At 39.9% G+C, this 18,233-nt stretch overlaps 1 protein-coding gene across 2 annotated transcripts in view; it reads right to left on the reverse strand.

Annotated features, from left to right (window-relative positions):
* DNAJC27 (DnaJ heat shock protein family (Hsp40) member C27) overlaps nucleotides 1-18,233 on the reverse strand; it is an 88,346-nt gene that overhangs the window by 11,592 nt on the left and 58,521 nt on the right. For both annotated transcript variants that reach the window (XM_049902760.1, XM_049902759.1), the window contains 2 exons: nucleotides 2,170-2,334; nucleotides 1,423-1,545 (listed from right to left, as the gene is read on the reverse strand). In XM_049902760.1, the coding sequence (XP_049758717.1) occupies nucleotides 1,423-1,545; nucleotides 2,170-2,334 (288 nt within the window). The remainder of the gene's footprint in view (nucleotides 1-1,422; nucleotides 1,546-2,169; nucleotides 2,335-18,233) is intronic.

An 18,233-nucleotide genomic window follows, 5' to 3' on the forward strand; every position in this document is an offset into this window, starting at 1 on the left:
GTATGAAATAAAGATGATACCTGCCTTATTTTGTTGTTGGAGCCCTGGTGATACAGTGGTTAAGAGCTCGGCTGCTAACCCTAAAGGTCAGCAGTTCAATTCCACCAGCCACTCCTTGGAAACCTTATAGGGCTGTTCTACTCTGTCCTGTAGGGTTGCTATGAGTTGAAATTGACTTGACAGCAGTGGAATTTTTTTTTTTTTTTTTGGTTATATTGTTGTTATGAGCTTCAGATGGGATGAAGCATGTAAAATTCTCCAGAATTCTGAAACAGTACCCAAACCATTGTCAATTAGTGCACATATATTGGTACAAACTCAAAAAAATATGAAGTATGGAAAATTAACATCAACCTTATTTGGTCTTGAAATAGAAGTTACTGATGCCCAATTCAGCCTGTCAGCCAACAATGAAACCTGTCTTCTAGAAGAAGGGGTGACATCTTGTGAGAAGGAAATTCAGCATAAAAGATGGAATAAAATCCCACTCAATAATTAAGAACAACTCTTTATAGCATGGTTACATTATTTGAAATGCTAACAATTCCCAAAATATCAGATATATTCATAAGAAGAAAAATGCATTATTCATGCTACCACTTTCTTCCAAATATATCTGTAATTGAGAGTTGACTTTATAACTTGTTTTAAATAGCCTCCTTTCTTTAAAATTACTCAAGGTTAATACTTTTAAAAGGGGACCATCTAATCAGGTTGCAATGTGAGTATATCTTTTTCTTGTTTACTTGATTGTTGAGATCTTATTTTTTGTGTGTGACTGGCGGATTCTGCAATGATAATCTCCTATTCTCTAATTGCGCCTCTGTGGGCTACAATACAGGACTAACTAGGTGTGGCAAGAAAATTTTGTCAAAGTAATGCTTCCATTTGATTATGTATACAGACACCCTTAGCCAAAGGTGATTCTGAAGAACATCTTTGTCCCACAGTAGTGTATGATATTTGTTCTTAAACTTGATAACCATCAGAATTACCTGGAGAGCTTTTACAAACTATAGATTCCTGGGCTCCATCACAACTTTGAACCTCCTGTAGGTCTGGAGCCCAGAAATCTATTTTTGAAAAATCTCCCCAGGTAATTGTGGTGATTATCCAGGTTTGGAATCTATTGGTTTATAAAGAGACAGAAGACAGAACACACACACACAACTCATTCACTCAGCTTTCCAGTTTCGGAAAAGAAACAGTCTATTCTAAAGGGAAATGCCTATTACTTTTTTGCTTCTCATTATTCAATAACGATTGTGAGGATGGCGCAGGACCAGGCAGTGTTTCGTTCTGTTGTACATAGGGTCGCTGTGAGTTGGAAGTGACTCAACGACACCTAACAACAACAACATTGTTTAAACTAAAATTTGGTATGGTCAGCCTTGACCCTAAAATGACAAAATATTAGGTTACCTGGAACATCTCATTGATTCCTTCTCCAGTTTGTGCTGAAGTTTCAAAGTACAGGAACCCTTTGCTTTCAGCCCAAAGACGCCCTTCACTTTCATCTACACAGCGGTGCTTGGTACAATCAATCTGAAATAGAAAGTTGGGGGACAGAGAGAAGATTCCAACCTTGTTCCACCAGAATAAGCCCAGTGAGGTTTTCGTCTATCCTTTATTGATGCAAAAACTTGTTAATGAACCCCAACACTAGTGTGTAAAATTGCCAGGACCGAAAGGAACAAAAATACTGATACTGAACGTAGACTGATTTTCTGTGGCAAAAGGACTAGTGCCTGCTACTGTACTTCCTCTTTAATTTGTGGGAAAACAGCTCCTACTCATCTCTGTGAAAGTTGGCCTCATATCTGCCATACTAAGGGCCAAGGTCTGCTTTTCATACCTTTCCATAGTCCACATTTCACCTAACTAATGCCCTTTTTTCATCAGGTCAGAGAGTGATTATTAGAATCTACCTCTTCTGCTCAGTCATCAATATTCTTCCCTAAGTATGACACTAGGAAAAAAAATGGAGAAAAATCTAGGTTTGAGTTTTTTGTTGTTATTGTCTTAGGGAGACATGTTTTGAAAGACTGTTATTCCTTTTTTACAGAATAAGATATTATTCTTCCTTTTTATTAGTTCTCCAAAATGCAGAGCTGTATTCTTTCTGAAATGAATCTAGAAAGTTGATCATACCATTTCCAAACCCGTTACCTTGTTGGCACACACTACAAATACAATATTTTCCATGTTTCCATGAGGTCCAAGCTCTTGCTTCATTTCTGCCAGCCATGCATCAAGAGCGTCAAAGGAGTCTTTCTGCCCAACATCAAAAACCAGCATTGCGCCCTGTGTGTCCTTGTAAAACTCATTGCGAACCTTCATATAAAAGAACAGATACACAAAATATAGGTCTTGTGATTTTATAAAAATGCATCTCATAATCATTAACTTTACAAAGTGTGTTCTTTTGTGTATTCATAGTATTTGGTATTGTATCTCAATATCTAAACCCAAAAAAACCAAACCCGTTGCTGTCAAGTCAATTCTGACTCATAGCGACCCCATGGGACAGAATAGAACTGCGCCAAAGAGTTTCCAAGGAGCACCTGGAGGATTCGAACTGCCAACTTTTTGGTTAGCAGCCGTAGCACTTAACCACTATGCCACCAGGATTTCCATCTCAATATCTACTGATATTTAATTATCAAAGTAATATATAGACATGATTAAAAAAATCTATTGGCATAGAAGGACTTATGCAGTACAGAAGGACTTGTGGCAGAAAATAGCGGCCTCCTGCCCCACCCCCTTAATCTCCAGTTGTACTCCCCAGAGACAATTAATCTTTGTTTTTAGTAGACCTTAAAAGAACATAAATTATATAGAAAGTAAAGCTCTTTTTTAGGAAGAACTAGGAAGGTAAGTGAAAAATCAAAAAGAATTTAAGGGAAAAATGACACATATCAGCAAGGGCCACAGCCATATATATTACATCACAAAGTTGGCTTCCCCCAGAATGCTAAGCAGAGGTTCCCTAAGACTCTTGGGCCTGTATACCAACTTTGGAACTCTAAACTCAGAGCCTCACTATAGTGTAATGGGAAGGAGCACAGGCTCTGGAGTCAGACATATCTGAGTCCACACTTACTTACTAGTTGTGTGATCTTGGGCAAGCCACTTAACCTCTCTGCGTCTCAGTTTCCTCATCTGTAAAATGGGGATAATACTACTTACTTCACAGGGTTATTGTGAGGATTAAATGAGATAATGAAGGCAAAGCACCTAGCATGGTGCCTGGAAAGCAAAGTGTATCAGCACCTTCTCCCTTCTTTCCTTACATTCATTCTCTGATTGGCTTCTTCTGATGTTTATATTAGAAATGGCAACTCACCTCTAGGGCATATCTACAATTCCAGGAAGAGGCAGCATAAGTACAGGGCATATTAAAGTAGAAGAGCCAACAAGAGGTTGAGTAGGTGAGGAGCAGTATTAACAGACTGGAGGCTTTCAGGCCAAAAGGCCAGTAAGGACCTTGACAGAGGCCATGTATTATATACTGTTTTCATAAAATTCCAGTTTGTACCAAGACCCACACTGGATATGTAGTAAGAAATAAACACATATTACACACAGCAGACATGGAGTGTGTATGAGTTTCTGAGCATAGACAGACACCTGGGCCAAGGATAATAAGTGCCTATAAACTTTTAGGGAGCCCTGATGGCACAGTGGTTAAGAGCATAGCTGCTAACCAAAAGGTTGGCAGTTCAAATCCACCAGCTGCTACTTGGAAACCCTATGGGGCAGCTCTACTCTGTCCTATAGGGTCACTATGAGTCAGAATTGACTTGGCAGCAACAGTTGTTTTTTTTTTTTTTAATTAACTTTCAGAAACTATCCCCTAAAATTAAAACCAACAAAATCAGAAAGAATTTAAAATGATGAAGCCCAGCAGTCTTTTCCTCTCAGTACTCACACAGTAGTTAACAACGGGGACTCTCAATTCTTCCCTGAAACTCTTGTTGCCTTGGCTCCCTGGTCCTTAAATTACCTGTCTTTCATCAACTCTTCTCTTTACTACTCCCCATCAAAACCCCCAATCCTCTCCTAGGCCCTCTTCCTCTTTAATCCTTTCTCTCAACTTGGCAACATCAACCACTTGCACAGTTTTAACTGTGAGAACCTCCAAGGTGAACCCTTTCATCTGAGCTTTCAGACCTCCTTTTCCAATTAGCACTAGACTCTTTCACCTGGATGTCCTGTTGGAATCACAAACTCAGTATGTACAATAGAAAACCTATCAACTTCTTACTCCTTAAACTTTTCCTTCCTTTAACATCTATTGATGAAAATGGCATACCATTCTCCAAGTCATTTAGATTGAAAGCTTGGTGCTAACCGTTGTTGTTTTCCTCTCCCCTTGCTGTACAGGCTCAGAACAGTCCTATAGGGGCCACCTCTGCCATGTTTCTTGTACCTGTCACTTCCTTTCCATTTAAATTGCCAACATTATCTTTTGACAGCACCACTTCAAGAGTCTTCTAAGTAATCTCCCTAGCAACATCATAAGGTGAATATTTATCTTTTTAAAGCTCATCTTGTCATTTAATTTCCATTGCTCAAAAATTCTTGTGTTTCCAAGGTAAGTATGAGCCCAAGAGTCAGAATGGGCCACATTTATCAAAGACTACATCAGCCTGAGACCAGAAGAACTAGATGGTACCTGGCTACAACCAATGACCACCATGACAGGGAGCACAACAGAGAATCCCTGAAGGACCAGGAGAGCAGTGGGATGCAGACCCCAAATTCTAGTAAAAAGACCAGACTTAATGGTCTGACTGTGACTAGAGGGACCCCAGAGGTCATGGTCCCCAGACCTTCTCTTAGCCCAAGACAGGAAGTGTTCCCAAAGCCAACTCTTCAGACAGCGACTGGACTGGACTATAAGACAGAAAATGATACTGGTGAGGACTGGGCTTCTTGGATCAAGTAGACACATAAGACTTTGTGGGCAGCTCCTGTCTGGAGGGGAGATGTGAAGGCTGATGAGGACAGAAGCTGGCTGAATGGACGTGGAAACACAGGGTGGAGAGAAGGAATGTGCTGTCTCATTAGGGGGAGAGCAACTGAGAGTATATGGCAAGGTATACACAAGGTTTTGTATGATAGCCTGACTTGATTTGTAAACTTTCACTTAAAGTACAAAAAAATTCTTGTGTTTCTCCGCTGCCTTTAAAACTGCCTTTTAATGACATTAAAAGTTTCTGATCTGTCCTCCACAAACCTCCCCAGTCTTACCCTCCCTCTCATCCTGTTCTTTAAACCGGATAACCTCTCATTCCCCAAACCTACCTTGTGGGTTCCTAACTCCACCTAGAAATGGACACCATTTTATCTTCACTGCTGTATCTTTCAGCAAGTTTTCTCTACCCCATCTAACTCTCTGCCCTCTGTCAAACACAATCTCTCTCTCCTACAATACCACAGCATTTCATACTTCTAATGGTGCTCATATCATTTCCTGCCTAGTTTTATATTTAGCAGTATATCCAGTTGTCTTCCAACTAGACTATAAGCAATGTGAAGGCATGGCCCTTCTATCTTTGTGTCATTCACAGGGCCAAGGAGATGTAAGAATCTGAGACATATTTATTTAACTGAATGGCTGAATGTGCTACAGTAGTGAACAAACAGTTGTGAGGGACTGGACAAAGAGGACAGGAAAGAATTTCAAAATGCAAGTCATACTGACCAGTGGGAGATTTGCATGTAAAAGAAGACTTAACCAAATTCAGTGGACTTCTCTTTCAAGGGATTTATGTTGAAGTTTGGGCTCAGCAACTAGCTACCCATATAATCTCAACTAAGTTATTTTATCACACCAAGTGTTAATTTTCTCATCTGCAAAATGAAAAGGTCAAAGTAGATGTTTCAGTGGTCTGCTATAGTTCTATTATTCTAGTGTCCCCGAAAAAGCTTTCCAATGATAGTTCTGGCAGGCTTGTTGCATCCAAAGTTTAATGAAATAGAATGTTAAGGGAATTGGAATTCTTTAATTCTTCAAGAAGCAGAGATGGGAAACTGTTATGGATTGAATTGAGTCCCCCAAAGATGTGTGTCAACTTGGCTAGGTCATGATTCCCAGTATTGTGTGGGTGTCCTCCATTTTGTGAGCTGATGTAATTATCCTCCATTTTGTGATCTGTTGTAATTATCCTATGTGTTGTAACCTCTATGATGTTAATGAGGCAGAATTAGGGGCAGTTATGTTAATAAGGCAGGACTCTAGACAGGATTAGGTTGTATTTTGAGTTAATCTCTTTTGAGATATAAAAGACAGAAGCGAGTAGAGAGGGGTGGGACCTCATACCACCAAGAAAGAAGTACCAGGAGTGTGGCGCATCCTTTGGATTCAGGATTCCTATGCTGAGAAGCTCCTAGACCAGGGGAAGACTGATGATAAAAACCTTTCCCAAGAGCCAACAGAGAAAGAAAGGCTTCCCCTGGAGCTGGCTCCCTGAATTTGGACTTCAAGCCTCCTTGACTGTGAGAGAATAAATTTGTCTCTGTTAAAGCCATCCACTTGTGGTATCTCTGTTATAGTAGCACTAGATAACTAAGATGAAATTTGGTACCAGGAATAGTGGGGTGCTGCTCTAACAGATACCTACAATGTAGAAGCGGTTTTGAAACTATGAATGGATAGAGGCTGGAAACGTTTTAAAGTGCCTAATAGTAAAAGCTTAGATTGGCTTGAAGAGACTGTTGGTGGAATCATGGACACCAAAGACAATTCTGCTACGGGCTCAGAAGGAAGTGAGGAGAGTTGTAAAACCTGAGATGGTGCAGACAGTGAGAAGCAGCAGCAGAGAAATGGCAGCAGCAGAACAAGGAGACCAGTACAGAACACCATGGGAGCTGACCCATGCAGCAAGAGAGCTGACTGCCTTCAGGGAGGAGGCTTGCTGGTGGAGTACAGTGCCTCTGGGCACTTACGGGTGGGGCTAGGCTTGCCAACCCATGAAGCCAGAGAGTTGAGTGTCTTCCAGCCGAGGTTTACTGGTAGAGTAGGGTGCCTCAAGGTACTTATTGATGGAGCTAAAGATCTTTGAAACACTTGCCCGAGCAGGGCAGAGGGTTGGCCAGCCCAAGAGGTCAGGAGGGCCGAGAGGCCAAGCAACAACAAAGCAGAAGTGGAAGAGACAAGGAGCACAAGAAGCAGAGCTGTCTTAGTCTCAAAGGGTAGGGCCAAGACCTGTGGGGTCTCAAAGGGTGAAACTATTGCCTGTTGGGTCTCAAAGGGTGGGGCCATGGTCTCCTAGGCTTCAAAGAGTAAGATCTTCATCAACTCAGTTCTGGAGTGTGGGGCTGCCTTTTACGAATGCCAATGAGATGGGGCTGGATCTGCTGCCCAAAGCTGAGGGACAGGGCTGCCATGCCCAAGGGGCAGGACGGGGCCTGCCAGGGCAGAGTGAGAACAGTCACCATTCAGATGGAAGGAGAATGGAACCACCCAAACGCAAGAGGGCAGAGCTGTCATTCCAGTGGGCCTGAAAAGCACAGCTGAAGCTGAGGGCCAACCGGCCTCCACCCAGAATCAGGAGAGGATGGCTAACACCCAGTGTGGAGGGCAGGGCCACTGCCTAAATGGTCTCAGAGAACAGAGGATTATTTTCAAGCTTTGAGAGCTAATGTAATGTGTTCTGCTGACTTGCTTCGTGCCTGTTAAACATTCTTTCTGTTCAGTTTCTCCCATTTGTAATATCTACCTTGGGTTTGTTCCACCATTGTACTTTGGAAGCAGGTAACTTGTATTCTGGATTTCACAGATGAAGAGGAATGTTGTCCCAGGACAGAATTTGCAGTTGGAGTTAATACTTTTGTGATGACATGATGGGGTGAATGTGTTTTACATGCGGCAAGGACATGAATTTTTAGGGGCCAAAGAGTGGAATGTTATGGATTGAATTATGCCCTCCAAAAATGTGTTAACTTGGATAGGCCATGATTCCCAGTATTATGTGGTTGTTCTCCCTTTTGCAATCTGATGTATTTATTCTATGTGTTGTAAATCCTATCGGAAACCCTGGTGGCATAGTGGTTAAGAGCTACAGCTGCTAACCAAAAGGTCTGCAGTTTGAATCCACCAGGCGCTCCTTGGAAATTCTATGGGGCAGTTCTACTCTGTCCTATAGGGTTGCTACGAGTTGGAGTCGACTCTACGGCAATGGGTTCTTTTTTAATGATGTTAATGAGGCAGAATTAGAGGTAGTTATGTTAATGAGTCAGGACTCTATCTACAGGATTAGGTTGCATTTTGAGTCAATCTCTTTTTGAGATATAAAAGAGAGAATCAAGCAGAGAGGGGTGGGACTTCATACCACTGAGAAAAAAGCACCAGGAATGAAGTGTGTCTGTGGACCCCAGGTCCCTGCACTGAAAAGTTCCTAGACCAAGGGAAGATTGATGACAAGGACCTATGCCAGAACTGACAGAGAGAGAAAGCCTTCCCCTGGAGCTGGCATCCTGAATTTAGACTTCTAGCCTCCTCGACAGTGAGAGAACAAACGTCTGTTTGTTAAAGCCATCCACTGACAGTATTTCTCTTATAGCAACACTAGATAACTAAGACAGAATTCATCTAATTTGTGGTTAGAGCAAGTTGTTGGTTAAATATTACTCAGGCCTCAGAAGATTTCTAAAATCAAGCTTCTACGAGACCTTCTAACTCATACCAATAAACTTCACAATTCAGGCATACACATCAATGGAAGCAAGACTGGTGGTAAGATACAGGCCCCCTCGTTTCTCTTTGATACTTGTATTTTTATGAGCTGCTAAAAAAAAAAAAAAGGCGATTGTAATCTCAGGTTGCATTAATAAGATTAATAAGATTCTAGTGCCTAATGACAGAAAGTAACAGAAACATTCAGTGTTTTTCACTAGTTAGACTGTATATGGGATGCTGTATTCAGTTCTCAGCTCCGTATCAGCTACCTATTGATTATCCACAAAGGATGCTGACTAGGAAAGCAGATAGCCCTAGCTGTGGCAGGAATAAAAAATGTTTCACCTGGAGAAGAGTAGACTAAAAAATACTAGAAAGGCTCTCTTATAGAAGCACAGAATCAATTTATGTTGCTTAAAAACAAGGTTAGAATCAGTGGAGAAGGTCAAAGGAAGGCAAACTTCGTAAGGGAGAAGCTGCTAGAGGTTTTAACTCTATAAAGGATTATCTCATGAAGCAGTGAATATCTCAATCAGAGATATTCATTCACCAAACTCTTACAGTCTTCACCACTTAAAACAGTCCTGTGTATTTAATTTTCTTGGACTCCCACCAACCTGTATAACTCTTACTTATCTATCTCAGTTTAAACATTGCTTCCTCCAACAGAACGTCTCTCCCAGATAAGCTAGGTTTCGGTATTAAGTACTCTCAAGTATTTTGTCATGTGTTTAATGTGTGTCTTCTCTGATATATATATAAGTTACATGAGGACAAAGAACTGTGTATTTCCAGTGTCTAGCATAGAACCTGGCATATACCTATCCGGTGAATGAATGATGAATATCCATCAGGAATGCTGCAGAAAGAATTCTTACAATAGGCAGAGGTCTGGACCATATTAATTCTCAAGCATTTTCTAACTTTTCGTTTCCACGACTTTGGCGTAATCTAAGGTTTACACTAGCACTTAGCATCTATGTCAAACATGTGGTCAATTAGACCCTTCACGCTGTTTTCTCTGGCAATATATTTGTGAAATTGATTTAACACACTATAAGGCTTCATATTTAAAAGGAATTCCTTTTATCTATAATATTTGGGTATTTTCATAAAACAGAAGATTATGTAGCCATTAAAAGGTATGTTTCCTCTGTGAAGATGGCATGCATGTGCTTTTCTCTATTCCTCCTGTTAAGTTAACTAAAAATCATGGACATTATATATAAAACATACATAAGATGACTCTGAAAAGCGGAAAGAAGGAAGATGGACTAGGGACCTCAGGACCTGAGGAATGACAAAGTAGTGAGTTTCCTGGGTTTTGTTCTTGTCTCATATAGCCTAGACTTGGAATTGAAGAAGTCAGCAACTTAGAAATGCCAAGGGATGTAGACCAAAAAAAAAAAGAAAAAGAAAGCTTCAACAAAAGACTACTCTCTTTAGTCAAAGGACCAGGAAAGGCAGAAACTAGCAAGACAGAAAATTTTAGATATTAACTGTTCCACGCCAGCCAAATACCACTGAAAAAAACTGTCTCCCCACCACACCCACTTTGACAAAAGCTGATTGGAAATTTTAAAACAGAAAAATATAATAAGCAAAATAAATACAAAAAACAATAAAAAGTGGTTGAGCTCAACAGCAGAATGAGGAGATAGAAGAAAGAATCAGCAAACTAGAAGACAGAAGAATAAAAGTTATCTGATCTGAACAGAGAAAAAACAGACCAAAAAATAAAAAAATAAAGACTATCGCCTCAGGGGTCTCTGGGTCTACAACAAAAGATCTAACATTCGTATCACTGGAGTTTATCTTAGTTATCTAGTGCTGTAATAACAGAAATACCACAAGTGAATGGCTTTAACAAATAGAAGTTTGTTCTTTCACAGTCTAGGAGGCTAGAAGTCCAAAGTCAGGGTTCCACCTCTAGGGGAAGGCTTTCTCTCTCTGTCAGTTCCGGGGGTGGGTCCTTGTCATCAATCTTCCCTTGGTCTAGGATCTTCTAGCACAGGGAATTCAGGTCCGAAGGACGCACTCTGCTCCCGGCACTTCTTTCTTGGTGGTATAAGGCCCCTCTCCTCTCTGCCTGATTCTCTTTTTTATATTTCAAAAGAGACTGGCTTAAGACAAAATCTAATCTTGTAGATTGAGTGCTGCCTCATCAACATAACTGCTGCTAATCCCATTCCATTAATATCATAGAGATAGGATTTACAACACATAGTAAAATCACATCAGCTGACAAAATGGTAGACAATCACACAATACTGGGAATTATGGCTTAACCAAGTTGACAGGTATTTCGGGGGTACACAGTTCAATCCATGACACTTACCTATAAGAGAAAAAAATTTTTTTTAAATGGTGGTGGATTTATCATCAGAAACCATGGAGGTCAGAAGGAAGTGGCACAATATTTTTCGAGTGCTAAAGAAAAAGAATTATCAATCCAGAATCATATACCCAGCAAAAATATTCTTCAGGAAGAAAAGGGAAAGCAAGACAGTCTCAGCTGAAGGAAAACGAAAAGAATTATCTGCCAGCAGACCTGCTTCAAAAGAATGGGAATAACAGATGAGGAAGTTCTCTAAACAGAAAGGCAATGATAAAAGAAGTAACCTGGGAACCTTAGGAAGGAAGAACACAGTAAGCAAAAACATGGGTAAAGAAAATAGGCTTTCATTCTCCTCCTGAGTTTTCTAAATAATGTTTGACAGTTGAAACAAAAATTATAATACTGTCTGATATGGTTCTAAATAAATGTAGACAAAATATTGAAGACAATTATAAATATGGGAGGGTAAAGTGATATAAAAGGAGGTAAGGTTTCTATACTTCACTCAAACTCGTAAAATGATGACACCAAAAGGCTGTGATAAGTTATTGTATACATAATGTAATTCCTAGAAAACCAAACCAAACCTGTTGCCGTTGAGTCGATTCTGACTCATAGCGATCCTACAGGACAGAGTAGAGCAACCATTAAAAATGCTACACAAAGACATACTCTAAAAACACTATGGATAAATCAAAACAAAAATTAAACAATGTTTAAGTCAGGAACGCAAGAAAAAAAAAAAAAAACAGAGAAGCAAAAAACAGAACAAATGGAAAATAAAATGTCAGACTTAAGTCCTAACATATCAGTAATGACATTAAATGGAAGTGGTCTAAACATACTAACTAAAAGAAAGAAATTGACAGGGCAGATTAGAAAATGACTCAAATGTCTGCTGTCTACAAGAAACTTACATCAAATATAAAGATATGGCAGGTTGCGGTAAAAGGATGGAAAAAGATATATCATACAAACATTAATCAAAGGAAAGCAGAATATTAATACCAGATAAAGTAGACATCAGAGAAAAAGTACCAAAGACAGTGAGCAACATTATATAAGGATAAAATTATATAATGAAGACCTCTTTTTTTGTTAATTGCCATTAAGTAGATTCCGATTCATGGAGACTCCATGTGTGCACAGCAGAGCTGCTCCAGCGATTTTCAAGGCTGAAGACAAAGCAATCCTAAATATGCATGCCTGAACAACAGGTTGCAAAGTATGTAAAGCAATCACTGATAAAATTTAAAGGAGAAACAGACAAATCCACAATTATAGCTGGAAATTTCAACACTAGTATTAGTATCAGATTGTAAGGATGGCGCAGCACTGGGCAGTGTTTTGTTCTGTGGTACACGGGGTTGCTCTGAGTTGGAACTGACTCGATGGCACCTAACAACAACAAGGATTTCTGGTGGCACAGTGGTTAAGCACTTGGCTCTAACCAAAAGATCGGCAGTTTTGAACCCACCCGTCACTCTGTGGGAGAAAGATGTGGCAGTCTTCTCTCATAAAGATTTACAGCCTTGAAAACTGTTATATGGCAGTTCTACTCTGTCATATAGGGTTGCTAAGAGTTGGAATCAACTTCATGGCAATGGGTTTGGCTTATTATATCACTAGTATTACCCTGATACCAAAACCAGAAAAAAATTACCACCCCCCCCACAAAAAAATACAGATCAGTAGCCTTCATGAATACAGAAAAAATTCTTAACAAAATATCTGCAAACAGAATTCAAGAATACATAAAACAAAAATTATACACCATGGCTGTTATGGATTGAATTGTGTTCCCCCAAAATGTGTGTCAATTTGGCTAGGTCATGATTTCCAGTACTGTGTGGTTTGTCCATCATTTTGTGATCTGATGTGATTATCCTATATGTTGTAAATCCTAACTGCAAAAGACCTCTTTAAGGTGTTAAAAAGACGTCACTTTAAGGACTAAGGTGTGCCTGACCTAAGCCACGGTGTTTTCAATCGCCTCATATGTGTGCAAAAGCTACACAATGAATAGAAAACACTGAAAAAAATTACGGTGTTGGCAAAGAATACTGAATATACCATGGACTGCCTGAAGAACAAACAAATCTGTCTTGGAAGAAGTGCAGCCAGGACCAAGGATGGTGAGACTGCCTCAGGTACTTTGGACATGTTATCAGCAGGGATGAGTCCCTGGAGTAGGACATCACGCTTTGTAGAGTAGAAAGTTAGGGAAAAAGAGGAAGACCCTCAACGAGATGGACTGACACAGTGGCTGCAACAATGGGCTCAAGCATAACAACAATTTTGAGGATAGTGCAGGACCAGGCAGTGTTTTGTTCTGTTGTAGATAGGGGTGCTATGAGTCAGAACCAACTTGATGGCACCTAACAATAATAACAAGATGTTAAATAAAGCCCTGGTGGAGCAGTGGTTAACAGCTTGGCTGCTAACCAAAAGGTCAGCTGTTTGAATCCACCAGCTGCTCCGTGGAAATGCTATAGGGCAGTTCTACTCTGTCCTATAGGGTTGCTATGAGCCAGAATCGACTCAACAGCAACAGACTTGGTTTGGTTTTTACGTTAATGAGGTAAGATCAGAGGCAGTTATGTTAATGAGGCAGGACTCAATCTACAGGATTAAGTATTATCTTGAGCCAATCTCTTTTTTTTTTTTTTTTTTTCTTAATAGATTTTATTATGCTAACTGACTTAGATGTCCCCTGAAACCATGGTCCCGAAAACCCCAGCCCTGCTACACTGGCCATCGAAGCATTCAGGAAGTATTCAGGAAACTTATTTGCTTTTGGTTTAGCCAGTTGTGCTGACCTCGCCTGTATCGTGTGTTGTCTTTCCTGTCACTTAAAGCAATTCTTATCTACTATCTAACTTTTTTATCTAACTAGTGAGTACGCCTCTCTCACCCTCCCTCCCTCCCGCCTCTCGTAACCATCAAGAATATTTTCTTCTCAGTTTAAACTATTTCTTGAGTTCTTATAATACTGGTCTTATACAATATTTGTCCTTTTGCAACTGACTAATTTCACTCAGCATAATGCCTTCCAGGTTCATGTTATGAAAGGTTTCACAGATTCCTCACTGTTCTTTATCGATGCATAATATTCCATTGTGTGAATATACCATAATTTATTTATCCATTCATCTATTGATGGGCACCTTGGTTGCTTCCATCTTTTTGCTATTGTAAACAATGCTGCAATGAACATGGGTGTGCATATATCTGTTCATGTAAAGGCTCTTATTTCTCCAGGATATATTCCAAGGAGTGGGATTGCTGGATGGTATGGTAGCTCTATTTCTAGCTTTTTAAGGAAGCGCCAAATCAATTTCCAAAGTGATTGTACCATTTTGATTCCTACCAGCAGTGCATAAGTGTTCCAATCTTTCCACAGCCTCTCCATCATTTATTATTTTGTGTTTTTTGGATTAATGCCAGCCTTGTTGGAGTCACATGAAATCTCATTGTAGTTTTGATTTGAATTTCTCTAATGGCTAATGACCGTGAGCATTTCCTCATGTATCTGTTAGCTGCCTTAATGTCTTCTGTGGTGAAGTGTCCATTCATATCTTTTGCCCATTTTTTAATTGGGTTATTTGTCTTTTTGTAGTTGAGTTTTTGCAGTATCATGGAGATTTTAGAGATCAGGCGCTGATCGGAAATGTCATAGCTAAAAACTTTTTCCCAGTCTGTAGGTAATGTTTTTACCCTTTTGGTGAAGCCTTTGGATGAGCATAGGTGTTTGATTTTTAGGAGCTCCCAGTTATCTAGTTTTTCTTCTGCATTGTTAGTAATGTTTTGTACACTGTTTATGCCATGTATTAGGTATCCTAACACTGTCCCTATTTTTTCTTCCATGATCTTTATCATTTCAGATTTTATATTTAGATCTTTGATCCATTTTGAGCTCATTTTTTTTTTTTTTATAATAACTTTTATTAAGCTTCAAGTGAACGTTTACAAATCCAATCAGTCTGTCACATATAAGTTTACATACATCTCACTCCCTACTCCCACTTACTCTCCCCGTCTTGAGTCAGCCCTTTCAGTCTCTCCTTTCTTGACCATTTTGCCGGCTTCCCTCTCTCTCTATCCTCCCATCCCCCCTCCAGGCAAGAGTTGCCAACACAATCTCAAGTGTCCACCTGATATAATTAGCTCACTCTTCATCAGCATCTCTCTCCCACCCGCTGACCAGTCCCTTTCATTTCTGATGAGTTGTCTTCGGGGATGGTTCCTGTCCTGTGTCAACTGAAGGTCTGGGGAGCATGGCCGCCGGGATTCCTCCAGTCTCAGTCAGACCATTAAGTTTGGTCTTGTTATGAGAATTTGGGGTCTGCATCCCACTGATCTCCTGCTCCCTCAGGGGTCCTCTGCTGAGCTCCCTGTCAGGGCAGTCATCGATTGTGGCCGGGCACCAACTAGTTCTTCTGGTCTCAGGATGATGTAGGTCTCTGGTTCATGTGGCCCTTTCTGTCTCTTGGGCTCTTAGTTGTCATGTGGGCTTGGTGTTCTTCATTTTCCTTTGCTCCAGGTGGGTTGAGACCAATTGCTGCATCTTAGATGGCTGCTTGTTAGCATTTAAGACCCCAGACGCCACATTTCAAAGTGGGATGCAGAATGATTTCATAATAGAATTATTTTGCCAATTGACTTAGAAGTCCCCGCAAACCATGCTCCCCAGACCCCCGCGCTTGCTCCGCTGACCTTTGAAGCATTCATTTTATCCCGGAAACTTCTTTGCTTTTGGTCCAGTCCAATTGAGCTGACCTTCCATGTATTGAGTGTTGTCTTTCCCTTCACCTAAAGCAGTTCTTATCTACTGATTGATCAATAAAAAACCCTCTCCCACCCTCCCTCCCTCCCCCCCTCGTAACCACAAAAGTATGTGTTCTTCTCAGGTTTACTATTTCTCAAGATCTTATAATAGTGGTCTTATACAATATTTGTCCTTTTGCCTCTGACTAATTTCGCTCAGCATAATGCCTTCCAGGTTCCTCCATGTTATGAAATGTTTCAGAGATTCGTCACTGTTCTTTATCGATGCGTAGTATTCCATTGTGTGAATATACCACAATTTATTTACCCATTCATCCGTTGATGGACACCTTGGTTGCTTCCAACTTTTTGCTATTGTAAACAGAGCTGCAATAAACATGGGTGTGCATATATCTGTTTGTATGAAGGCTCTTGTATCTCTAGGGTATATTCCTAGGAGTGGGATTTCTGGGTTGTATGGTAGTTCTATTTCTAACTGTTTAAGATAACGCCAGATAGATTTCCAAAGTGGTTGTACCATTTTACATTCCCACCAGCAGTGTATGAGAGTTCCAATCTCTCCGCAGCCTCTCCAACATTTATTATTTTGTGTTTTTTGGATTAATGCCAGCCTTGCTGGTGTGAGATGGAATCTCATCGTAGTTTTAATTTGCATTTCTCTAATGGCTAATGATCGAGAGCATTTTCTCATGTATCTGTTGGCTGCCTGAATATCTTCTTTAGAGAAATGTGTGTTCATATCCTTTGCCCACTTCTTGATTGGGTTGTTTGTCTTTTTGTGGTTGAGTTTTGACAGAATCATGTAGATTTTAGAGATCAGGCGCTGGTCGGAGATGTCATAGCTGAAAATTCTTTCCCAATCTGTAGGTGGTCTTTTTACTCTTTTGGTGAAGTCTTTAGATGAGCATAGGTGTTTGATTTTTAGGAGCTCCCAGTTATCGGGTTTCTCTTCATCATTTTTGGTAATGTTTTGTATTCTGTTTATACCTTGTATTAGGGCTCCTAGGGTTGTCCCAATTTTTTCTTCCATGATCTTTATCGTTTTAGTCTTTATGTTTAGGTCTTTGATCCACTTGGAGTTAGTTTTTGTGCATGGTGTGAGGTATGGGTCCTGTTTCATTTTTTTGCAAATGGATATCCAGTTATGCCAGCACCATTTGTTAAAAAGGCTATCTTTTCCCCAGTTAATTGACACTGGTCCTTTGTCAAATATCAGCTGCTCATACGTGGATGGATCTATGTCTGGGTTCTCAATTCTGTTCCATTGGTCTATTTGTCTGTTGTTGTACCAATACCAGGCTGTTTTGACTACTGTGGCTGTATAATAGTTTCTGAAGTCAGGAAAGGTGAGGCCTCCCACTTTCTTCTTCTTTTTCAGTAGTGCTTTGCTCATCCGGGGCTTCTTTCCGTTCCATATGAAATTGGTGATTTGTTTCTCTATCCCCTTAAAATATGACATTGGAATTTGGATCGGAAGTGCGTTAAATGTATAGATGGCTTTTGGTAGAATAGACATTTTTACTATGTTAAGTCTTCCTATCCATGAGCAAGGTATGTTTTTCCACTTAAGTATGTCCTTTTGAATTTCTTGTAGTAGAGCTTTGTAGTTTTCTTTGTATAGGTCTTTTACATCCTTGGTAAGATTTATTCCTAAGTATCTTATCTTCTTGGGGGCTATTGTGAATGGTATTGATTTGGTTATTTCCTCTTCGGTGTTCTTTTTGTTGATGTAGAGGAATCCAAGTGATTTTTGTATGTTTATTTTATAACCTGAGACTCTGCCAAACTCTTCTATTAGTTTCAGTAGTTTTCTGGAGGATTCCTTAGGGTTTTCTGTGTATATAATCATGTCATCTGCAAATAGTGATAACTTTACTTCTTCCTTGCCAATCCGGATACCTTTTATTTCTTTGTCTAGCCTGATTGCCCTGGCTAAGACTTCCAACACGATGTTGAATAAGAGCGGTGATAAAGGGCATCCTTGTCTGGTTCCCGTTCTCAAGGGAAATGCTTTCAGGTTCTCTCCATTTAGAGTGACATTGGCTGTTGGCTTTGCATAGATGCCCTTTATTATGTTGAGGAATTTTCCTTCAATTCCTATTTTGGTAAGAGTTTTTATCATAAATGGGTGTTGGACTTTGTCAAATGCCTTTTCTGCATCAATTGATAAGATCATGTGGTTTTTGTCTTTTGTTTTATTTATGTGATGGATTACATTAATGGTTTTTCTGATATTAAACCAGCCTTGCATACCTGGTATAAATCCCACTTGATCAGGGTGAATTATTTTTTTGATGTGTTGTTGGATTCTATTGGCTAGAATTTTGTTGAGGATTTTTGCATCAATGTTCATGAGGGATATAGGTCTATAATTTTCTTTTTTTGTAATGTCTTTACCTGGTTTTGGTATCAGGGAGA

This window comes from Elephas maximus, chromosome 12, assembly GCF_024166365.1.
Source record: "Elephas maximus indicus isolate mEleMax1 chromosome 12, mEleMax1 primary haplotype, whole genome shotgun sequence".
Classification (NCBI taxonomy): domain Eukaryota; kingdom Metazoa; phylum Chordata; class Mammalia; order Proboscidea; family Elephantidae; genus Elephas; species Elephas maximus.